The 24,420-nt window shown below is 36.5% G+C and overlaps 1 protein-coding gene across 4 annotated transcripts; it reads left to right on the top strand.

Annotated features, from left to right (window-relative positions):
* The first annotated feature begins 156 nt into the window (after nt 1-156).
* On the top strand, nt 157-23,659 carry LOC127152435 (macrophage mannose receptor 1-like). 4 transcript variants are annotated; one of them, XM_051093092.1, is made up of 12 exons: nt 157-303; nt 1,538-1,921; nt 2,020-2,361; nt 3,038-3,406; nt 3,510-3,653; nt 18,767-19,000; nt 19,757-20,131; nt 20,217-20,561; nt 20,740-21,108; nt 22,061-22,722; nt 22,937-23,013; nt 23,272-23,659. In XM_051093092.1, the coding sequence occupies exons 1-10, from the start codon at nt 279-281 to the stop codon at nt 22,489-22,491; spliced, it is 3,018 nt and encodes a 1,005-aa protein (XP_050949049.1). In that variant the 5' UTR covers nt 157-278; the 3' UTR covers nt 22,492-22,722; nt 22,937-23,013; nt 23,272-23,659. The 4 variants fall into 4 exon arrangements, with proteins under 4 accessions (XP_050949049.1, XP_050949048.1, XP_050949046.1 ...); XM_051093091.1 differs by lacking the exons at nt 157-303; nt 1,538-1,921; nt 2,020-2,361; nt 3,038-3,406; nt 3,510-3,653 and adding exons at nt 14,700-14,854; nt 16,978-17,361; nt 17,458-17,802; nt 18,162-18,530 and having other exon boundaries at nt 18,623-19,000; nt 20,220-20,561; nt 23,272-23,653; XM_051093089.1 differs by lacking the exons at nt 157-303; nt 1,538-1,921; nt 2,020-2,361; nt 3,038-3,406; nt 3,510-3,653 and adding exons at nt 14,700-14,854; nt 16,978-17,361; nt 17,458-17,802; nt 18,162-18,530 and having other exon boundaries at nt 18,623-19,000; nt 23,272-23,653.
* The last annotated feature ends 761 nt before the right edge of the window (nt 23,660-24,420 follow it).

The raw sequence follows: 24,420 nt of genomic DNA, 5'->3' as shown, positions 1-24,420 counted from the left end.
ATTATGTTCTGGAACCAGGCTTATGGTGAGAGATGTTTGTTTACATTTAGTTAGGCAACCCAACAGGTTTTGTGACACTGAAGAATGTAGTTACACCTACATTTTGCAATAAATATAAAGACAGCCCCAAAGATAACTGGTGAGAAAGACAGGGGACTTGAAGTCTTGAAATCCTAATGGTAAACAACAATTTTGACAAAACTGGTGCTTAATCACTTTTTTTTTTAATGTATAAATTATCTATTACAATAAAACAGGGATAATTTTCCTCCAGAGCCATGTTTTCACTGGTATTATTCTCAGGTATGGAACCTTTTTACTTACTTTACTTTACTTACTTAGAATCTTTATCTTGGTCATGTAAAAATATATGTGGGAGGAGGGGGTCCAGGCAGTCAACCACTGCAAAATACTTGTTTTTGTATTATTGCTTAACTATTAAATTTATATGATTTGTGTGTGTGTGTGTGTGTGTGTGTGTGTGTGTGTGTTTTAGTAGCAAGAAAGTCTGTCCGTTTTAGTTTTAGATTTAGATTTCCAGTTTAAATTATACTTTGGTAGACGGTTCAGAAATGTAAAAATTCTAACTTGTAATTTAAACCATCATCAACAATGATTTATTTATTGTTTGTGTAAAAATCAACACTGGACGGTGAACACTATCGCATTGTATCAATCGCAAGGCAAGCCGTACCTCTTCGGAGTGATGGCTTACTCAACTCAGAGTGTTGTGACCACATGGGCGTTGGCACACGGTGCCTCTCTAGCAGACATCTGTAGAGCTGTGGGCTGGGCGTGTCTTCCCCTGCACAAAGCATGTCTTATATCTGCAGCTGTAGCAGTCCATTCCTAGAATAAAAAGAACAAAATAGGTAGGGCCTACCGCAAACATTCTTCCATGGGTACACCATTTTTAAATGGAGAGAACACACAGATACTCTCAAAGCAACAGACATGGCAGCTTCTACCTTCCTACTGGTGTAGCTTGTCCATTTGATCCCTATTTAGGTATATGCTCCCAGTGGGACACTGGGTAGGTTTTGATGTAGTGGTGACATTTGTATGACACGCAGGTCCTGTCACCATATGCATCACCAGACTTTATAACATGGTTTCAGTGTTGTGACATACGTTGAAGTGACCGACAGAAAGGTCTCAGTTACTTATGCAATCCTTGTTCACTTGTGGAAGATGTGGAAATGGAATTTCTTGGGGACTTCCCAAGCTGGCTGCTTGTATGCGCTTGTCTATTAAGTCAACAAGACCATAGGCTGTCCCATTCATTTCAGAAGAGTGCTTGCAAGTGCCCCTATTGTGGCCGCTATGCAACCTCGATGCACATTTCTGCCAAGCCCACATTAAGGTGAGCTCTGCAGCAGACTTCTACCCGACAGTTAAAACAGCATTACATTACAAAATTGTGGACTTAGAAGATTTGGGACAGGGCCTCTAGTGTCTGATAATGACTATAACTGAGATAGTATCATGTGATGTGGTCATGTGATCTCAACATGGACAACTTTTGTGTTTTCAACAGGTTTCTTTACTCTCACACTGTGTGCCCCTCAGTATTTCTTTGTGAATGAATCCAAGACTTGGGCAGAAGCTCAAAGATACTGTAGAGAGAAATACACTGATCTGGCCACCATTGAAAATCAACAACAGACTGTCCAATTAATGGACACAGTGAATGATAATAACATTGATTTGGCCTGGATTGGACTCTATGATGATCTGGACAGTTGGAAATGGACTCTAGATAACAGTGATTTCTTCAGTGCTGGAGAGAAAGACTTCAGGAACTGGTATGACCAAGGACCAGACAATTTTGGAGGACAAAGTCTGTGTGTTTCCATAAATGATGGCATATGGTTTGCAGCAAGCTGCTCCACTACATTGTCTCCTACAATCTGTTATGATGGTGAGCTGTTCTATTAAAATGAATAAGACAGAGAAAAAAAACTGAAAATAACTAAACCATCCTTTCTCTAAACTAAAAATTATATTCATGTTTTTCAGGAAGAGCAAATGCCAGTGCAGCTTATGTTATTGTTTACCAGTACAAAAACTGGACTGAAGCTCAGAGTTACTGCAGAGAACATCACACAGACCTCGTCAGTATCAGAAATGAGATTGAAAACCAGAAGATTCAGTATTTATTACGGAATTATTATTATTCCAATGTTTGGATAGGACTGTACAGAACCAGATCTTGGTCAGACCAGAGTAACTCTTTATTTACTTATTGGGAACTGTGGGAGCCAGATGCTGCAGGATCCTGCACTGCAGTGTCATTTAGTGACTCTGGGATATGGACTGATGAAGACTGTGATTATGAATTTCCTTTCTTTTGCCACAGTGGTAAGTAGATCTTAAAGGCTGTTCACACCAAGGACGAGAAGTATAGCAATAACGATAAAGATAAAGTTTTAAAAATCATTCTAATTCCATGAGAATAGGAAAAAAAAACTTGAGCATTTAAAGTGTCAGACAATATAACTGTAGTGCTCTTATAAACAGAACTTTATTGTGCATTGGTGTGGATGCTAATGTAGTTACCGTTATAATCATTGGTGTGAAGGGGGCTCTAAAGGTTTAATAGTGCACACAAAATGTTTAATTCTGTCACTGTCAAAAAAAAAAGAAGAAAAAAAAAAGTCAAAATCTTTTCATTGGCTTTAACATTTTCTAGCTTGCATAGTACATGACATCTATCACAAGAAAGTACAGACATGTTCATGCAGTTTAATGGCTACTGTTATTAAAGCAAACAAGATAAACCAAATACTACTATATATTTTGAAATTTGTGTTCATTTTTCAGTTCAATTTTCCACTCAATGCTGTTTATATAATTTATAATAATAAAGGTTTCACTAAATGAGAAAAGTGCTTAATCTTTGCTAGCAGTCTCACATTGGACACATCTCACAATTCATTGGGAATATTTAGGATACTTAGGATACTTAGATACATTAAAACAAACAAATAAATAAATAAATAAACAAACAAACTTAATTTGTTTCTTTTATTGACAGCATTAGCATCATCCCATCAGTATCACTTTATGAATGAGTCTAAGAGCTGGACTGAAGCTCAGAAATACTGCAGACAGAATTACACTGATCTGGCCACCATTGATAACATGGAGGAAATGAACAGGCTGATTAACACAGTTAATGGGAGTTACAATGGTTCAGCCTGGATTGGACTGTATGATGATGTGAACAGCTGGAGATGGTCACTGGAAGACAATGATTTCTATCAGGAAGGAGAGAGAGATTTCAGAAACTGGTATCATGAACCGGATAATAATGGGGGTAACGAACTGTGTGTTTATATGAGTTATGATGGGAAATGGTATGATATGTCTTGTGACAACACACTGCCATTTGTTTGCTATGATGGTAAGGACATTTCAATTTTTTTTTTTTTTTTTTTTTTACACATTAGAATTTGTTTTTTCAATGAGAGCTGATGCACATAAACATTTGTAATATTTAATATCAGGTAGAGAAACTGCCACAGACAGTTACATAAGAATCAATGATGGAATAACCTGGTCAGATGCTCGTAGATACTGCAGAGATTATTACACAGATCTTGTCAATGTGAGAAATCAGACTGAGAACCAGAGGATTCTTGAGACAACAGGTGGAGGAGTCTGGATCGGACTGTACAGAAACAGAATTTGGTCAAACAGTCAAAATACCAGTTATCAAAATTGGAGGCCGCAAATTCTTGGATTCCAGGCACAACCAGATAATGGTGTCAGTCAAAATTACGAACATGGATATAAGTACTGCACTGCAGTATCATTCAGATATTCAGGCCGATGGACAGATGAGATGTGTGTATCCAGCATGCCTTTCTTCTGCTACAGCAGTAAGTTCACTTGCTTTTTTGGATGTCATTATTTGTGAGGAAAAATAAAGTCTTTTAACACCTTTCTTCTGCATGAAAGATCAGCATGTTTAATGCTAAAGACCTATAAATATGTGGATTCAAATATATTAAAATTGATTGTATAAAATGTTGTTAAAATGTTAAGTTGCTCTTACTAAATCATCAAAGTTCATATTTATTAATGTTTTTATGTTTTTTTTTTAAATACATTTTTGTTGTAAAATCTATTTAATTTAGTATTAAATCGTAACAAGAAAATGAAAAATGAATGAATAAACTAATTTGTACAATGACAATTTGTTCACAATATCATGATTTATTGATACTACAGTTACCAGCTCATGGCAACCTTTTTGTTTTCTGTGCTGTAAAACAAAATAGGAACCTGCACCCAATCTTCATGCACCCGTCAGTATCACTTTGTGAATGAGTCTATGAGCTGGACTGAAGCTCAGAGATACTGCAGACAGAATTACACTGATCTGGCCACCATTGATAACATGGAGGAAATGAACAGGCTCATTAAAACAATACGTGGCACTTACTTTGGATCAACTTGGATTGGTCTATATGATGATATCGACAGCTGGAAATGGTCACTGGATAATACAGCATTAGGGAGAAGTTTTAAAAGCTGGTTTGTCCAGCAAATAGTGAACCCGGGTGGACAGAGTCTGTGTGTGTACATGTCATATTTTCGGGGAACATGGGGTGAAGACTCTTGCTACAATGAATATCCTTTTGTTTGCTATGATGGTGAGAACTGCTGTTGGACTTCAAAGTAATTAGAATGAAATATGTACGGTTGTCATCAGTCACATACTTAAATTACTTCCCACAGGACGAGCAAATGCTAGTACAAGTTATGTGTATGTTGACCAGCCCAAAACCTGGACTGAAGCTCAGAGTTACTGCAGAGAACATCACACAGACCTCGTCAGTATCAGGAATGAGACTGAAAACTACAGGGTTCAGTTATTAACTCAATATTATCCAGTTGTTTGGCTTGGACTGTACAGAACCAGATCTTGGTCAGATCAGAGCAACTCTTCATTCAGTAACTGGAGGACAGGACAGCCAGATAATGCTGGATACAGTGAACACTGCACTGCAGTGTCATTTAGTGACTCTGGGAGCTGGACAGATGAAAACTGCAACACTGCATTACCTTTCATTTGCTACAGTGGTAAGTAGCCAGGAAAATAAATAAATACAATACATGACAATACAAAATCATCTCTGCCATTTGTCAACAGTGAGACAAAACAACAAATAAAAATAAGATATATTAGAACACCACAAAATAAACTGACTGATAATACAAAAATACTTGATCAAACATGTTTCTTCTTATATCATTACATTTTCTCTGTCCTCTCAGCATTAGCATCATCCCGCCAGTATCACTTTATGAATGAGTCTAAGAGCTGGACTGAAGCTCAGAGATACTGCAGACAGAATTACACTGATCTGGCCACCATTGATAACATGGAGGAAATGAACAGGCTGATTAACACAGTTAATGGGAGTTATGATGGTTCAGCCTGGATTGGACTGTATGATGATGTGAACAGCTGGAGATGGTCACTCAAAAACAATGATTTCTATCAGGAAGGAGAGAGAGATTTCAGAAACTGGTATCATGAACCAGACAACAATGAGGGGAATGATCTGTGTGTTTACATGGATAATTTTGGAAAGTGGTTTGATTCACCATGTGACAAATATTACACATTTGTCTGCTATGATGGTAAGACATTCCAATAGAAAATTTTATTCTTATATGTGACCCTGGACCACAAAACCAGTCATAAGGGTCTTTTTTTTAAAATTGAGATTTATACATCATCTGAAATAATGAATCTAAATCATCTGAATTAATAAGCTTTCCAGGATTTTAGGATTGGACAATATTTGGCCGAGATACAACTATTTGAAAATCTGCGATCTGAGGGTGCAAAAAAAAAAAAAAAAAAAAAAATAATAATAATAATCATAAAATAATAATAATAATAATAATAATAATAATAATAAATCGAAATATTGAGAAAATCGCCTTTAAAGCTGTCCAAATGAAGTTCTTAGCAATGCATATTACTAATCAATATTTATGGTAGGAAATTTACAAAATTTCTACATGGAACTTGATCTTTACCTAATATTCTAATGGCTTTTGGCATAATCAATAAATATCAATAAATTTGACCTATATAATTAACCCATAATTTTGCTACAATTACATTGTAGGTGCTACTTATAACTGGTTTTGTGGTCCAGGGTCACATATGTACATATTGCATTTACTTTGTCCACCTTAATCACTAAGTCAAAGTCTCAGCAAATCTTATTGTCCTTGGAACATGTTTTGGCACCCAAAAATTGTGCTTTTTACAGTTTTTCTCAATTTCTAAAACACTATAACCAGGCTTTTAAAATAAAATTTCAAAACCATAGCGCCATTTTTAAAAAGCACATAACTTGTCACATTCATGTCTGTGTTTGTCATTGGTTTCTCCCATTGTCTCCCCCTGTTGTTGTATTTACTTTGGTTTCTCCCTAATGATTGTCGACACCTGTCTGTAATTAGTCCCACCCTTTATAAGTCTGCTTGTGTTCTGAGTTTGCTGTCGGCCCTTGACGTTATTTTGAAGTGTGTGGATGTCTCGTTCTGTTCCTACGAAGATTTATATTAAATTGTTATTTGTTTGTATCGTATCTCGTTTCCCGTCTCGTCAGTCCAGCGCTAACTGTAACAGAAGGACCGACCAATATTTTTCGCTTTTTTTCTGAGTGTTTTGTTTTGGTTTTTTGTTATGGATAACCCCGCCGTCCTCCTCCTTCTCCTGGAGCAGGGGAATCGCTCTCTCGTGAACCACACTAGAGACTTCGTCCACCTCGTACCACTCACACACTACCCGGACAGCAGCCTTTGCACTTTCTACCGTGCAGGACTAAACATCGCCACGAAAGCGCTGCTGTCCGGGGAGGGTCCACGAGAGAGCTTTGCCAACTACATCGAGTGGGTGCTGGTGTCCTGCAGATCTTCGCTGACCACGGAGGATGACACCAGCCCCACTCCAGACCCAGAGCCCAGCCAACCAGCATCTCGACACGCGGAGTTTGAGCCCGAGCCCACCGCGGATGACGAGCCAGAGCCACGAGCGACAGAGTCAAAGATCGCCACAGAGCCAGAGCCCTACACGTCCGATCAGGTGCGAGAGCCAGCCACAACTACCGTGACGGGGGAGTGCAAGATGGAGCAAGTGAGGGCTATGGAGAGCCCTGCCCACTGCACCACTGCTGGGGGTGAGCTGGAAGAAAACTCTGGGGACTTAATTGATTTTTCTATGGAAGTTCTAGAAAATGACTCTGGGGATTTAATAGACTTCTTTACAGAAATATCTACCTGTCACGTTATGCCTGCCTGTATGGAATCCCCACCCCCCTCCCTCTTCTGCCTATGTCAACGTCTGTCTGCTCACCGCTGTCCCCTGACAGCCCCTCTGCTCACCCTCAGTCTTCCACCTGTGCAGTGGGCTCGCCGCGGGTCTGCCAGCTTCCATCGGCGTCAGGGCTGGGGGATCCCTTATCTCCGCCTCCAGCCTCAGAGTCCAAAACTCCGCCTCAGCCCTCCGACCCTGCGGCTCCACCACGGCTCTCAGCGCCCTCGTCTCCATCGTCGCCCGTCGGCCCACCAGCTCCACCGGGATCCCTCGTCTTTCCGGCTCCGCCCTGGTCGGTCGTCGTCCCTCCGTCACCTCAGGACTCTGTTCCTCCGGCTGCGCCTCGTCACTCCATCCCACCGGCTCCTAAGGACTCCTCCCTCCCTCCGGCACAGCCTCCAGCCTCTGTCGCTCCGGCTCCGCCGCGGACCTCCGGATCTCCACCTACGCCTTGGTCGCCAGAGCCTTGGGCTCCGCCTTGGCCCTCCGGATCCTCGGTGTCGCCCTGGATCTTCGGCTCTCCGTCTCCGCCTCGGGCTCCTCCGCCAGCGGCTCCGCCTCCGTCGGTCGGCCCCCTGGAGTCGTCAGCCTTTCCTCCACCATGGCTCCTCCCTCCGTCGGGGTCTGGGTCTCCCTCTGCTTCTCCTGCTCCGGGTCCCTCCTGTTTCCTCCTTGACTCCTTCCATCTTCGTCACCCCCCTGGACTGTTATGTTTATTTGAACTGTCTGTCCGGCCATGGCCTCCTGAACTCCTCGATATGCCATGGACTCCTGAACCGCCCACCTACTCTCTTGTTTTTTGTTGTATGTTGTACGGCGCGAGACACGCCTATTCGGAGGGGGGCGTAATGTCACATTCATGTCTGTGTTTGTCATTGGTTTCTCCCATTGTCTCCCCCTGTTGTTGTATTTACTTTGGTTTCTCCCTAATGATTGTCAACACCTGTCTGTAATTAGTCCCACCCTTTATAAGTCTGCTTGTGTTCTGAGTTTGCTGTCGGTCCTTGACGTTATTTTGAAGTGTGTGTATGTCTCGTTCTGTTCCTGCCTGTTCCTACGAAGATTTATATAAATTGTTATTTGTTTGTATCGTATCTCGTTTCCAGTCTCGTCAGTCCAGCACTAACCGTAACATAACTATTTCCCTAAACTATAAACACTATTCCCCTGCTTTAACACATGAGTCAGATTTGATGAACTGTTACTGAAACTCTACAGCACACATCCCTACATTTCTCAGTGCTTACACCATGTGGTCATTTAGAAAGCAAAGCATTCAATATTGTTTATTCAAGTCTGCAAAGTTTGAGCTCAATTGGCACACAATTATTATCACACATCAATCAGCTTACAGTTTTTCACAGTCGCTTTGGTGCATTTCTCAAATAAGAAATGAAATTCTCAAAACTACTTGTTCAACCTCCACATCATCTAGTCACTTGTGCACATCATAAAATGTTTCTCATTTTTGAACAAGTTGCTTTTGCTTTGGTACATTTATGCAACTGATTATGGAACTGATTTGTCTGCAGTTTCCTACATTATCAGTTGCTATTGTCATGTTGCTCAAAATGTATTCTACACATTTCTATTAGACTTGTAAATTTGCCATGAATTGTTCAAGTGAATATTGACTTTCACTAATGTAGAGACTACAGATCAACCAATGATAAAGCAGTTCTCTGAAATAGCTCAAAGGTACATCTCATGAACCTTCAATTGGAAAGCATATATAGACAGAGGACAACACAACAGTTACGAATTCTAACAATAGACTTTCGCCTTTGCTCATATTTCTTTTTCTTTTCTATTTCACAATGACTTTGAAAAGGTTTTATTTATATATATTTTTGTCAGACCACTAGTAAAAGTGTAACTGTGAATCCTATCTGGTCTTTTTTAATCGATATCCTGCATATGGTAATGTGTAATTTTGAAGAGGAAGAGTAGGAGGTGAAAGAGAAAGAGGAGGAGAAGAAGGAGAAGAATGACGATAATATGGAAGAGAAATAGGAAGGGCAAGGGCAAGAAGACAAGCCGTCTCATATATTTTAGTTGATGCGTGCCAGGGTTGGATCAGGCATGCAAGAGGATTTTACCCCCACTGCCTGTCCAGGGCCAATTTAGCCTGTAATGTTGAAGAGGTTCTTTGGCCTGTCCCAGACCAAAGACAGGATGCTGGGGCAGAATAATTATTTTTGTTGTTGTTGTTGTTGCTGTTTTGTACTGTACTCTACAGTACAATAAATTAAGGATTAAAACACTTGCAAATGCATACATTTGTGGTGTTAATCGTGATTTTTTTTCCCCCCAAGCAACACTTATTACCGTTTTTCGTAGTACTGTTTTGAATTGATCTCATCAGTGTGTAAAACTGTGTTGTATTGTGTGTGTTTTTGAGGGTTTGTGTGTCATGTCTGAGAGCAAAGTTTTTTTTTTCAGCAAGATTGAGTTGTTTTGAGTGGAGAGCTTCATTTTGACCTGAATATAGTAAGTTTGGGGAACTGAGTTAGAAGTTATGGATTTGCGTTTAGAGTTTTGCAAGAAAGAGGCATAATTTCAAGAAATGTGTTTAAACAATTGAGAAAAACTGTAAATGCAGGTGCATTGTAGATATAAATGTATTAGATATAAATGCATGCATTTAAATGATGGATGGCCAGATGCAGTAACAAATGAACGGACTTATTAAATTTATGTTTTTATCTTAGGTAGAGAAAACTCCTCTCAGAAGTATATCTGGGTAACTGAGGGAAGGACCTGGACTGAAGCTCAGAACTACTGCAGAGAGAAATACACAGACCTGGCCAGTGTAAGAAATGAGACAGAGCGCCAACAGATACTGACCGCTGCAAGTTATTATAGTTATAATTACTATTATTATGTATGGATCGGTCTGTACAGAAACAGACTATGGTCAGATCAGAGCAGCTCTACGTTCACATATTGGCTACCATGGACTGAAGGTGTTGCTGCACAACCGGATAATGGTTTATATGTCCCAGGACAGCAAAGAGCTCAACACTGCACAACTGTATCTTTACAACACTTTGGCCAGTGGACAGATGAGAGCTGCTTTGCCAGTTTGCCTTTTTTCTGTTACAGTGGTGAGCAAATTTACCTTCTATAATGAAACAGAATAAACAAAGAAGAAACATTAGGCTATTACACCCCAAAACAAGAAAACAACAGTGACAATGTGGATATGAATGTGGATTCTGTAAAATAAAAAGAAACAAAATACGCTATCATAAGTGTAACATATAACTTCTGTTTGCTTTTTGGTGAACCTGATGACCATCCTATCAACCCACCTTCGTCAGATGAGTATGGTATGTTTATTTAGATATGTGATTATTTGTTTCTGCTGTTTTCAATACATAATGAACTGCAAAAGTTTTAGGTTTACAGTATTTAATCGAGCCAACAGAAAATTTCCATGTAGCAAGTCAACATAAAATCTTTTACAAGTTTATATATCAAATACATCAAACAAAAGTGTTAAATTGTAGTGCATAAGTAAACATTTTCATCTTTTTATTTATTTTTAATTGATCAGTGATGGGAATGCGAGTAGAAGTTACAAGTCTAGAAGATTTTTCAGAGTCTCAGATTGAAGAGCTTGTGATTATACAGGTAAGCAACTCAAAATCAATATGAAACATTCATCTACAGTAATGAATAATTACCGTGTTTTTACATAAACATTGTATTTTATACTTTTAGTTTGATATGACATAGCATTTTCTATATAAAAATTGAATTTCAAAAGACTTCTAGGAAATAGTGCACTAAATACTATTAAATTTGAATAAATTAGTGATACTTAAATGAAAAGCCTGACATATCATATCAGCACATGAGAGGTTTGTCATAAAGCTCGTATATTTTCAGTTACAAGAGGAACTGATGAAGCTCGGACTTCCAAGCAACATCACCATGAATTTGAGAGGTTATCGCAAGATCAATCCCTGATGGAGGAGGACAGCGCTTTGCAGTTTTCCCAGTTGTGGGCTCAATACTTAAATGTGCATGAAATATTTCCTTTAAAATGTTGTCATTATGCTTTATTTTGTTTTAATGGACCATTTAAATCAATGAAGGGGTTAGTATCAAAATGAACGTAGCTTGAATTGTATATCAGAATGATGGGAAATTGGGCTTACAGTACAACTGTATATAGTCTGATCAATAATTTTTCATGTAAAGGCATATCAGGTAATAACATTATGCTCATTATATCAATGATTTCTGACATCAGTATGATCTGAATATGAAAATAAGATGTTTGGTGTTTGTTTTGAAGTTATGCATAACAATGGAACCTAATGTTGGGTGTAAAGTTAAATAAAGTTTGAAATTCTGAAAGTATAAGCTGTGGTTGATTTATGGGTTTTAAGTTTGAGTATAGTACAACCAAAGAGATGAAAGTAAGATTAAAATAGTGAACCCGGCACCTTCTTCTCCTTACCTAGTAAGGTGCTTAAGTACATGTAACTAAAATCATGCACAAAAATAAGTACGATTATGGATACGCTTTGCACATACAGTAGCTATTTTCTTTATCTGGACTTAGAAAACAGACAGATCATACGAAGTAGGGTTTTCACTTTAAGGTGAATTATTGCTTTACTAATTATTAAGACGTAGCAAATAATGGATTGCAGTGGATCAGTCACCGACAAGATCAAAGGCTGATATTGTGTGATTCACAACAATGTGCTTTGTTGTTTATACATTTAATGTAATTTAAATTCTGTTGCTTTATATGAAAATAAATACGATGAACAAGACATCCAAAGTGCCAGGAATTTTATTTCCCCTTAAATACATGTTTTCCATCCATTTTTAGTTTAATTAATACGTATTCTAAATGTTTGATGTTGTTCGATAGCAGTAGTGTTAGTTATGAGGAGACATAATTTAGACGCATTAAACCATGACAAATTCAAAGCTCCATTTACCTTAGAAGTCAGATGTCGAAGCTGGGAAAGACATCACACCCAAGTTGACCAAGTTGGATGACACATCTGTATTTCCAAAACTTTTCATTCTCCAATAGTTACTTTCTTAAGCATGAAATACTATAATGTAATTTACAAATTTGAAAATTAATGAGTTACATGAGTATATAGTGCTATACATCTGTACATAGCTTAATCAAAACATTTTACATGTAAAGCAAAGCAGGTTAAACAAGTACATACTACTGATTATACTAATCATTTATGACAAATGCATGCTATTTTGATCTGCATATGAAATCAGAAAAATATTAAAAAATGAAGATTTAGTTCTATTTGATGTTATGTATAACACTGTTATGAATGTGGTGTCAATAAAGTTTAGAATCTTGAGAATTATGATTCTGTATTGTCCTATAAGTACAGTTTATAACTTGCATTGTTAGTGCTTGAGCACTGTTTGTTTTCAAAACAGAGAGATTTTCAGATATGTCTGTGACAATCAAAAGCATGTCACAAATGCTGTTAGCAGAGCTTAACTTGATTTGAAATAAGATATGAAATGCTACAAAGACACTTTTCATTGTGAATTCATATGTTAAGAGCTGGATCCCTAGCTGGAACAATTTTGTCTCTAGTGCTACCATGCATGTAGGACAAAAAAGGGGGTGAGAAGTAAGTTTGATGATGCCCTGTTTACTTCAGAGCATCAACAAAGCTGTTAGAATCAGGTGGATGAGGGAAATGTCCTACATACACAGGTTTTTGAGATAAGGGACTGAGATAATCAAAGGTTTTCTATATGGTTATTCTCATATGTTCCTCACTTTCAGTTTTCATATGGTACACTCTTAAAAATAAAGGTGCTTCACAATGCCATAGAATAACCTTTTTTGTTTAAATGGTTTCATATAGAACATTTAGAATCTGAAGAACCTTTCAGTTTCACAAAAGAACCTTTGGCTGAATGGTTCTTTGTGGAACCAAAATGGTTCTTCTATGGCATTGCTGCACCTTTATTTTTAAGAGTGTAGCTAGTAAACGTGAACTCACAGGTTCTACCAGTTTTGCTGAAGTTGTGTTCGCATACAGATCCTATCTATGTTTTGTAAATGTCTGTTAAACGAAGACATAGTGGTAGCTAGTTAGGCAATCCAACAGGTTTGGGGACCCAAACCTACCCAAAGTGAGCGATCTGAACAAACCATTCTTAGCATGCATTGCTGCTTTAAAAATGATGTTGTAAAAATGTTTAAAGAGTGATCACTGTTTAGCATGTTACCCGCTTAATTCAGACATGGTAAACAGTGCCCAGTTTGCAAAGTGACCACTCATTGGTTGTTCAGGAAAAAGATAAGTCTTCTTTTCTTTGACATCTTGAAACACAAAGCTGGAATTGGACATAACAAATTATTCCTTTGAAAAAAACAAAAAAACCTCTAGTTAAGTCACAACCATAAATATGATTTTGTATATTTGCTAGTTGGTGGCAGGTAACTGTTTTCATGTTTATTCTGACACCTTCAGATTCACACACACCAATTCACATTGCTGTAACAAGCAATGTGTTCTTAATATTATATTGTGTAATGTTTATCAAAACAATACTAAAAGGTAGCTTAAAACCATATTTATGAACATGAATAAGTTAAACTTTATTTTTGTAATGATGATTTTATGACAGAACTCTGTAAATGCTGGTCCATTTTAGTAAAGTAGGTTAGACAAATGTTGCCGTTTTTTTTTTTACACATAACCATGACACACATCTGATATTTATATCTGACATAACCTGTACTTTTATTATTTATATTTTTATTTAACTAATTTATTTATTTTGAAATATTTGTTACATAGAATAATAGAGAAGAGACCTGGTTTAATGTTAAAAATAATAATAACAATATTTTCATTTGAAAAGAAATGAACTCCCTGTTGTACTGCTCTTGTGTGTTGTATGTGGGTGTGTTACTTTTATTTATTTTGATTTGTAATTTCTGACTATTAGACTTAAAAAAAATACCACTCCATTATTAATTACTGTTTGTTTGTTTTTGTGCTTTGTCAGGTCTCGACTTTGGTGGCAGATTTCCTTGTTTTTCATGATCTCAAGTTCTGGATTCATATTTCTTGAAGATCCTGATTTTTTTAGTTTTGTTTTCTATGAAAAGGTGATGTAGAGATTGAATGAAAAATGGCTTAACAGAAATGTATTAATGTATTCTTCAATTTACAGCATGTTTATAACTTTATACTTTCATAAGTCTAGCAGGTTTGTTGAAGCTTGTGTTCACATACAGATCCTACAGTATGTATATTTTGTAAAGATTACAGTCACACCCACATTTTGCAGCAAATATAAAGGGAGCCAAAATCATAAGCTGGCACACAAGACAGAGGACATGAAGTCTTGAAATCCTAATGATAAACAACAATTTTGACAAAACTGGTACTTAATTAGTTCTTTAACACATGTTAAAATTATCTAAAAAACTGGAATAATTTTCCTGTGGAGCCATGTTTTCACTGGTATTATTCTCAGGTATGGAACCTTTTTATTTTATTTTATTTTATTTTTTAAAATCTTTGTTGTTTAAAAATATATGTGGGAGAAGCAGTCGATCACTGCAAAATACTTATTACATTTTCATGACATTTTTCAGTCACTATCAGTTCAATAAGTAGTAAGTAAATCTTTTCACATGCTCATTGTCACAAATGTGCTTATTTGATTTGTGACCTTGACACAGTGCATTTTTTAAATCAAAATTCTTTTCTTTAGAAATTTCCCTATTTCATGTAATAATTTTGTTTTGTTCCTTTTTTTGTCTTTTTTTCTTTAACAGGTTTTGTGATGTTAAAGAAAATAGTCACACATTATGCATTTTGTGATTAAAAAATGTACATAAAAAAGAGAAAATAAAAAAAACTGGCTAGTGTGACAGGCAACTTAATTACTTAATTTAGTTATTTATTTAAACAAATGTATGAATCACTGAATTAATGTATGTTTTTGTGCAGCAAATGAAAGTTTCAGTCTATTGGTTTTACACATTGGCATTCTCAGTCTCTTTCCTGATGGCAGCAGCTGGTATTCGCTAAAAAGAGGGTGTTCAGAATTAGTGCTGATACTTATTGCTCTTCTCGTCACTGCCTGTTCGTACAAAGTCTGTATGGGTACATATTGCTTTATTCATATAACTTTCATGGCTGTTTTGTGAATATGTGTCGGTTTGCTTTTCAGTTGGACAGACAACTTTCCAAACCAGACTGTGATTCCATAGCAGATAAGACTTTCAAACATGGCTTGGTAAAAAACACATACAGTCTCAACCTTCTTAAAAAAAAAAAAAAATATATGTCTAACAGGTTTGTTGAAGTTATGTTCACATACAGATCTAATGTATGTTTTGTAAATCTCTTGTTGAACAAAACCATAGTGGTAGCTAGTTAGGTGACCCAGCAGGTTTTGATTTTAAACAAGATAGTTAGACCTACAGTACTGTGCAAAAGTCTTAGGCCACTAGTATTTTCATCAGCTGAAAAATGGTTTAAAGTCAGTTAAAGTCTGTCTTTTGCTGTAGTGTGTCAGTAGGAAATATTAGATTACATTTCCAAACATTCATTTTGCCATTAATTGTAATAATCCAGTGAGATTTTTGTTTGCACAAGGAGTCTGACAACAGCGAGTGCAAGATCTGATCTCATCATCATCCAGTCTGTCTGGAATGACATGAAGAAACAGAACAAACTCAGACAGACTAAATCCAGAAGAACTGTGACAAAGTCTCCAGGATGTTTCAAGTAACCTACCTGCAAAGCTGCAGCACTGTTAAAAGTTTTAGGCACTTGTGTAAAAATGCTGTAAAATGAGGATGCTGTCATAAATAGATTTTCTTTATCAATTACCTTCTATTAACTAAATGAAATCAACATTTGGTGCGACCATTCTTTGCGTTTACAGCAGCTTTTGCCCTTTTTACTGACACACTACAGCAAAAGATAGAAATAACTTACTTTAAACCATTTTTTAGCTGATGAAAAATACTAGTGGCCTAAAACTTTTGCACAGTACTGTACATTTTGCAATAAATATAAAGGGAGCTAAAAACAATAGTTGGTGAGCAAGATAGGGGACGTAAGTCATGAAATCCTAATGATAAACAATAATTTTGACAAAACTGGTGCTTAATTAGTTCTTTAACACACGTAGAAACAATCTATTACAATAAAACAGTCATACTTTTTCTACAGAGCCATGTTTTCATGTTATTTTTCTCAACCTTTTTACTTATTTTTAATCCTTATCTTTCTTATTTAAATATATACGTGGTAGGAGGGGTTCCAGCAGTCAATCACTGCAAATATTAGTAAGAAAATCTTTTCACATGCTCATTGTCACTTATTATTCAATGTGCTTACTTGATTTGTGAACCTGAAACAGTGCAGAATTTAGAATTTGCTCTATTTCATGTCATCATTCTCTGACAAAATGTGCATTAAAGATGTCCATTAAAGATGTAATTTTATGACGTAAAATGTCCCAAAGTAGGTGAATTGGGGTGTAGCTCTAGTGTCTGATAATGGACATAACTGAGATAGTATTGTGTGATGTGGTAATGTGATTTCAGCAGAAGGCAATTATGTGTTTTGTGTTTTCAACAGGTTTCGTTACCCTCACACTGTGTGCTCCCCAGTATGTCTTTGTGAATAAATCCAAGACTTGGGCAGAAGCTCAGAGATACTGTAGAGAGAAATACACTGATCTGGCCACCATTGAAAATGAACAACAGACTCTCCAGTTAATGGACACAGTGAATGATAATAACATTGATTTGGCCTGGATTGGACTCTATGATGATCTGGACAGTTGGAAATGGACTCAAGAGGACAGTGATTTCTTCAAGGTTGGACAAAAAAACTTCAGGAACTGGCATAACCCAGGACCAGACAATTATGGAGGACAAAGTCTGTGTGTTTATATAAACAATGGGTTATGGTATACAACAAGCTGCTCAAATACATTTTATCCTACAGTCTGTTATGATGGTGAGATGTTCTATTAAATGCATAAGCTGGTGAACAAAACTGAAAACAACCAAACAAACCTTTCTCTGAACTACATATGATATTCATATTTTGCAGGAAGAGAAAATGCCAGTGCAACTTATGTGTTGGTTTACCAGTATAAAAACTGGACTGAAGCTCAGAGTTACTGCAGAGAACATCACACAGACCTCGTCAGTATCAGGAATGAGAATGAAAACCAGAAGATCCAGTATTTGTTACGGAATTTTTATTATTACAGTGTTTGGATTGGACTATACAGAATCAGGTCTTGGTCAGACCAGAGCAACTCTTCATTTACTTACTGGAGCACATGGCAGCCAGATACTTCAGGATCCTGCACTGCAGTGTCATTTAGTGACTCTGGAAAATGGACTGATGAAAACTGCAATTATGAATTTCCTTTCTTTTGCCACAGTGGTGGTGAGTAGATCTTATAAGCGGTTCACACCAAGGAAAATAACTATAACAATAGCAATTAAGTTCAATAGATCAAAAAAAAAAAAAAAAAAAAAGAATAAATAAACAAATCACTCAATACAGTTTATGTAATTTATCATAATAAAGCTTTCAATAAATGAGAAAAGTGCTTAATGCTTTGCTAGCAGTCTCAGACTGGACTTCCACTGAACTCATTAGAAATATTTAGGATACTATGATACATAAAAAAAAAAATAAAATAAAATAAAATAAAATAAAATAAAATAAAATAAAATAAAATAAATGGAATGGATGGATGGAAGGAAGGATAAAATAAACTTCATTTGTTTCCTCTATTGCAGCATTAACATCATCCCATCAGTATCACTTTGTGAATGAGTCTAAGACCTGGACTGAAGCTCAGAGATACTGCAGACAGAATTACACTGATCTGGCCACCATTGATAACATGGAGGAAATGAACAGGCTGATTAACACAGTTAATGGGAGTTACAGTGGCTCAGCCTGGATTGGACTGTATGATGATGTGAACAGCTGGAGATGGTCACTGGAAGACAATGATTTCTATCAGGAAGGAGAGAGAGATTTCAGAAACTGGTATCATGAACCAGACAATAATGGGGGTAACGAACTGTGTGTTTACATGAATTATTATGGGAAATGGTATGATATCTCATGTGACCACACACTGTCATTTGTTTGCTATGATGGTAAGGACATTTAATTTCTTTTCTAGACATTAGATTTTTTTTTTTCAGTTAGACCTAATGTACATATACATTTGTCATATTTCATATCTCAGGTAGAGTGAATGCCACACAGAGTTACATCAGAATCTATAACAGGAAAACCTGGTCAGAAGCTCGTAGATACTGCAGAGATCATTACACAGATCTGGTCAATGTGAGAAATCAGACTGAGAACCAGAGAATCCTTGAGACAACAGGTGGATATGGAGTCTGGATCGGACTGTACAGAAACAGAACTTGGTCAAACAGTCAAAATACCAGTTATCAAAACTGGAGGCCACATATTCCTGGGTTACAAACTCAACCAGATAATGGTGCTAACCTTGCTTATGAACATGGATATCAGCACTGCACTGCAGTATCATTCAGATATTCAGGCCGATGGACAGATGAGGTCTGTTTATCCAGCATGCCTTTCTTCTGCTACAGCAGTAAGTTCACTTTTTTGTTGGATGCCATTATTTGTTAGGAATGAGAAAGACTCTCATCACATTTATCCAACATGAAAGATTTAATTTGGAGAAATATAAAACATATTTCATCTGTTTTATAATTAATCCATTATATTTGGTATGCAAACATGACAGGACAATAATTAATTAACATCTAATTTGTACAATGACAATTTGTCCATAATATAATGGTTTATTGATAGGGGAGCACGGGGCACAAACTAACACAGGCAGTAGCGTGTTTACCCACCACACAAAGCACAACTGCTGCGATTTCTCACACTATCGTGGATGAAGGAAGACGATTTGTCCCGCAAACAAATTTGTCACCCAGAACACGATTTCACCCCATCAAATTCTAAAAATTATTTTATTTGAAAAAGTTAATAATTTTATTTCACTGACAAAATATGTTAGTTTGTCATGTATATTTTTTCATTAGATCAGATAACATTTTAAGTTGTCATATATCATGTGGTTATGTTACACTTCCATTCTTTTGAGGTAAATGACAAAAAAATGTATACACTGTAATTATAAAACAAAGTGACATATTTGTATTAGACAAGTGTAAAATTAATGCGGATAAGAAACTATACTCTGAACCCCATGTGGATTTACACAAACTGAGAAAGTCAAAAGTTAAGTTGTTAGGCTCTGTCCCTTGCTCCCCTAAAACAGTGATCAGCTCATGGCAACTATTTTTTTTTTACTATTCTGTTAAACAATTCACAGGAACCTGTGCACAATCTTCATGCACCCGTCAGTATCATTTTGTGAATGAGTCTAAGACCTGGACTGAAGCTCAGAGATACTGCAGACAGAATCACACTGATCTGGCCACCATTGATAACATGGAGGAAATGAACAGGCTGATTAAAACAGTACGTGGCACATACTATGGATCAACTTGGATTGGACTCTATGATGATATGAACAGCTGGAGATGGTCTCTGGATAATACAGCATTAGAAGGAGGTTTTAAAAGCTGGTATGTTCAGCAACCAGTGAACTCGAATGGACAGAGTCTGTGTGCATATATCTCATTTTACCAGGGAACCTGGAGTGAAATCTTTTGCTCCTATAGATATTATTTTGTTTGCTATGATGGTGAGAATTGCTTTTTGAAAGAAGTAATCAGAACAAAATATTTATGGTTACATGATTTATCACATTTTTAAATTGCTTCCCACAGAAGGAGTGAATGCTAGTTCAAGTTATGTGTTGGTTAACCATCCCAAAACCTGGACTGAAGCTCAGAGTTACTGCAGAGAACATCACACAGACCTCGTCAGTATCAGGAATGAGACTGAAAACTACAGGGTTCAGTTATTAATTCCATATTATTCAGCTGTTTGGATTGGACTGTACAGAACCAGATCTTGGTCAGATCAGAGCAACTCTTCATTCAGTAACTGGAGGACAGGACAGCCAGATAATGCTGGAAACCGTGAATACTGCACTGCAGTGTCATTTAGTGACTCTGGAAACTGGACAGACGAAAACTGCAACGTAGCATTACCTTTTATTTGCTACAGCGGTGAGTAAATCTTTAAACTGAAAAAAAAAAAAAAAAAAAAAACTACAAAGTGAGACAAAGTTTCTAATAAGATTAAGACGTATTATAACATCTCAAAATAAAGGGACTGATAAAATGAAGGTGTGATGTGATTAAACATGTTTCTTTTGTATCGTTACATTTTTCTCCACCCTGACAGCATCAGCATCATCCCGCCAGTATCACTTTGTGAATGAGTCTATGAGCTGGACTGAAGCTCAGAGATACTGCAGACAGAATTACACTGATCTGGCCACCATTGATAACATGGAGGAAATGAACAGGCTGATTAACACAGTTAATGGGAGTTACAATGGTTCAGCCTGGATTGGACTGTATGATGATCTGAACAGCTGGAGATGGTCACTGGAAGACAATGATTTCTATCAGGAAGGAGAGAGAGATTTCAGATACTTCTATCATGAACCAAATAACATTGCTGGGAATGAACTGTGTGTTTACATGGATTATAATGGAAACTGGTTTGATTATTCATGTGACAATTATTACACATTTGTCTGCTATGATGGTAAGACATTTGTCTTTTTTATATACATATTGTACATATTAAGTTTCCTATTGGTAAAACACTATCTGCTAGGTCAACAAATATCACTCTCACTGTGGTAAGATCTCTGGAAGATGTCTTGGCCAAAGCTTCGGTTCAGACTACACGATTTTAGCCCGATTTTGGTCGTGTCGTGGCGATACATCAATATGTTTTGTAAAGCATGATTCAGTTGTGTAGTGTGTCATAGTGCACGTCATGTCTGCGATGCTTCATGATGTCAACGCAGAAAGACAAGCATGTTTATTTTTTTCCGTCGTCCACAAGTTCCATCACATCTGTAAAACTAGCCAATAGGAGCACAGAAACACCTTTGTACAAGCTTTCAAACATGCTGAAATGGTAGAGAGACAATGGTATTGGTCCTGCTAGGTGGAATTTTACAATGGAGGAAATATTTGTGAAGCTACAGTATGGCAACTATACTCATGCATTTATGAGGGACTACTGCAACAGAGTGAAAAATATAAAAACAATTTTACCACAGTTCTCTTTGACAGTCCACACTTTATGCAATCCAGATTTGTGTTCACTGTAATGCACGTTGTTAAAGATGGCATGCAAAGAATGGTCAGGAGCATCGTGTAGTCTGACATGTTTCTTGTTCACGACACCACAAGATTTTATGAGTCAAAATTGCATAATCTGACACAGTGACTGTTGCAACCAACAAAAAAATAGTCTGAACAGGGTCTTAGTTGACCTCGACCAAAAACAAACACTTTTATTGAATGTTATCTATGCAAGCAGGCACTGGTTAAATGTTCACATTGAATTGTAAGTTCAGTCTTTACGGAATTGTAAATGTGAGATTGTAGATATAATTGTATGCATTTAAAAGATGGATAGCCAGATGTATTAACCAATGAACTGATTCATTCAATTTATGTTTTTTGTTTGTTTGTTTTTTTAGGTAGAAAAAATGCAACTCAGAAGTATGTCTGGGTATCTGAGGGAAGGACCTGGACTGGAGCTCAGAGCTACTGCAGAGAGAAATACACAGACCTGGCCAGTGTGAGAAATGAGACAGAGCATCAACAGATACTGGCCCTTACACGTTATTATGATTATTATTATGGGTATTATTATGGATATAATGTATGGATTGGTCTGCATAGAAACAGACTGTGGTCAGATCAGAGCAGCTCTACCTTCACATATTGGCTTCCATCAACTCAAAGTCTTGCTGCACAACCAGATAATGGTGCAAATGTCCCAGGAGAGTGGGGATCTCAACACTGCATAGCTGTGTCTTTACAATACTTTGGTCAGTGGACAGATGAGAACTGCTTTGCCAGTTTGCCTTTCTTCTGTTACAGTGGTGAGCAAATATACCTGCTTTAATGAAATTAAAAAATAAATAAATAAACAAATGAACATCAGGCTGTTGCACACAAGAAAAGGTGGATGTAAATGTGGATTCTGTAAAATAAAAAGAAACAAAAGTCTGCATGATGAGTGTAACATATGATACTTCTGGTAAGTTTTGCTAATGCTTCTGTTTGTTTTTTTTTGTTTGTTTTTTTGGCTGAACCTGATCATCATCATATCGACCCACTTATTCAGACGTGTATGGTATGTAAAAGTACTGTATATATGTGATCTATTAGTTTCAATCAAGGGACTTTGGAGCAATACATTTTGCACTGCAAAGATTTTGGAGGTTTTGGAGTTTTGTGTTTACGTTTTTTAATTGAGAACTGAAACACAAAATTTTGACTTCTAAAATCTTTTACAGTGTGGGCGAAATAATTGTTAATTTTTATTTTTGATTTTTTTTATTGATCAGTGATGGGAATGCGAGTAGAAGTTACAAGTCTAGAAAATTTGTCAGAGTCTCAGATTGAAGAGCTTGTGATTATACAGGTAAGTAAAAGTCAATATAATTTATTTATCAACATTAAAGAATATTAACCATGGCTTTACATAAACACTGCATTTTATACTTTTAGATTATTAATACTACATATGATTTTCTATATCCAATTTTTTTTAAAGAACTCTGGGCAACAGTGCAAGAAATTATTTAAATTTAAATTAATAAAAACATAAAATAAATTTGATACAATATGACTGACATATACAAGCACATGATTATCATAAAGCTCATATACTGTATTACAGTTACAAGAGGAGCTGATGAGGCTCGGACTTCCCAACAACGTCACCATGAATTTAAGAGACTATCGGAAGATCAATCCCTGACAGAGGATGCTCCAGTGGACATATTGAATCAGTGAAGGGCTTTGTATCAAAATAACTGTAGCTTGAATTTAATATCAGAATGATGGGAAATTGGGCTTAAACATATTTTAATCAATAGTTTTTCATGTAAAATCATATCAGGTGAAAACAATATTTTATAATACATTATAATCATTTTACTTAATGATTTTTTTTTTTTCAATATGATCTGAATACGAAATATATGACTATAAGATGATTGGGGATTTTGTGTTTGTTTTGAATTCATGCATAATAATGGTACTGAATGTTGTGTCTGTAAAATTAAATAAAGTTTGAAATTTTGAAAGGAAACTGTGGTTGATTCGTGGGTCTTAAGTTTTAGTATAGTACAGCCATAAGGATGAATACTGCAGAGAGAAATACACAGACCTGGCCAGAGAAATGAGACAGTGTCAACAGATACTGAGCATTACATGTTATTATAGTTATGGGTATTATTATGGATATACTGTATGGATCGGTCTGTACAGAAACAGACTGTGGTCAGATCAGAGTAGGTCCTCCTTTACATATTGGCTTCCACCCACTCATATAAATATGATATAAATATGCGCATTTAAAAGATGGATAGCCAGGCAAAGTAAAAAATAAACTGAATTTATGTTTTTATCTTAAAAAGAGAAAATGCCATGCAAAAGTAGCAGGATCTCAACTGGAGGAATAAGACAGTTCATTTCCTTATAGATTTCCATTAGTGCTTCTACTTGACATCTGTTTGTTTGTTTGTTTTTACATTATAAGGGATGAGAAAAGAAATGCTGTTAGTTCAGCCTAACCTGTTTTTAACTTGCACTGAACCAGGATTTTGTTTTTTATATGAGCATACATGGAATATATTTGCCTGAGCATAGGTTAATAAAGGACATGTATATAAGCGAAACTTAGCATGAAAGCTTAAATATTTTTTGTTGCATACAGACATTTTGAAATCAATGTAACATAACTGAGAGTGTGAACTTTAAGAGTTATTTCATAAAGATTTATTTCATATATATTTCTTATACCATAGTAAAGCATTATATAACT

Source organism: Labeo rohita, chromosome 21 (assembly GCF_022985175.1).
Source record: "Labeo rohita strain BAU-BD-2019 chromosome 21, IGBB_LRoh.1.0, whole genome shotgun sequence".
NCBI lineage: Eukaryota > Metazoa > Chordata > Actinopteri > Cypriniformes > Cyprinidae > Labeo > Labeo rohita.
This window is presented reverse-complemented; position numbering and strand designations above follow the sequence as displayed.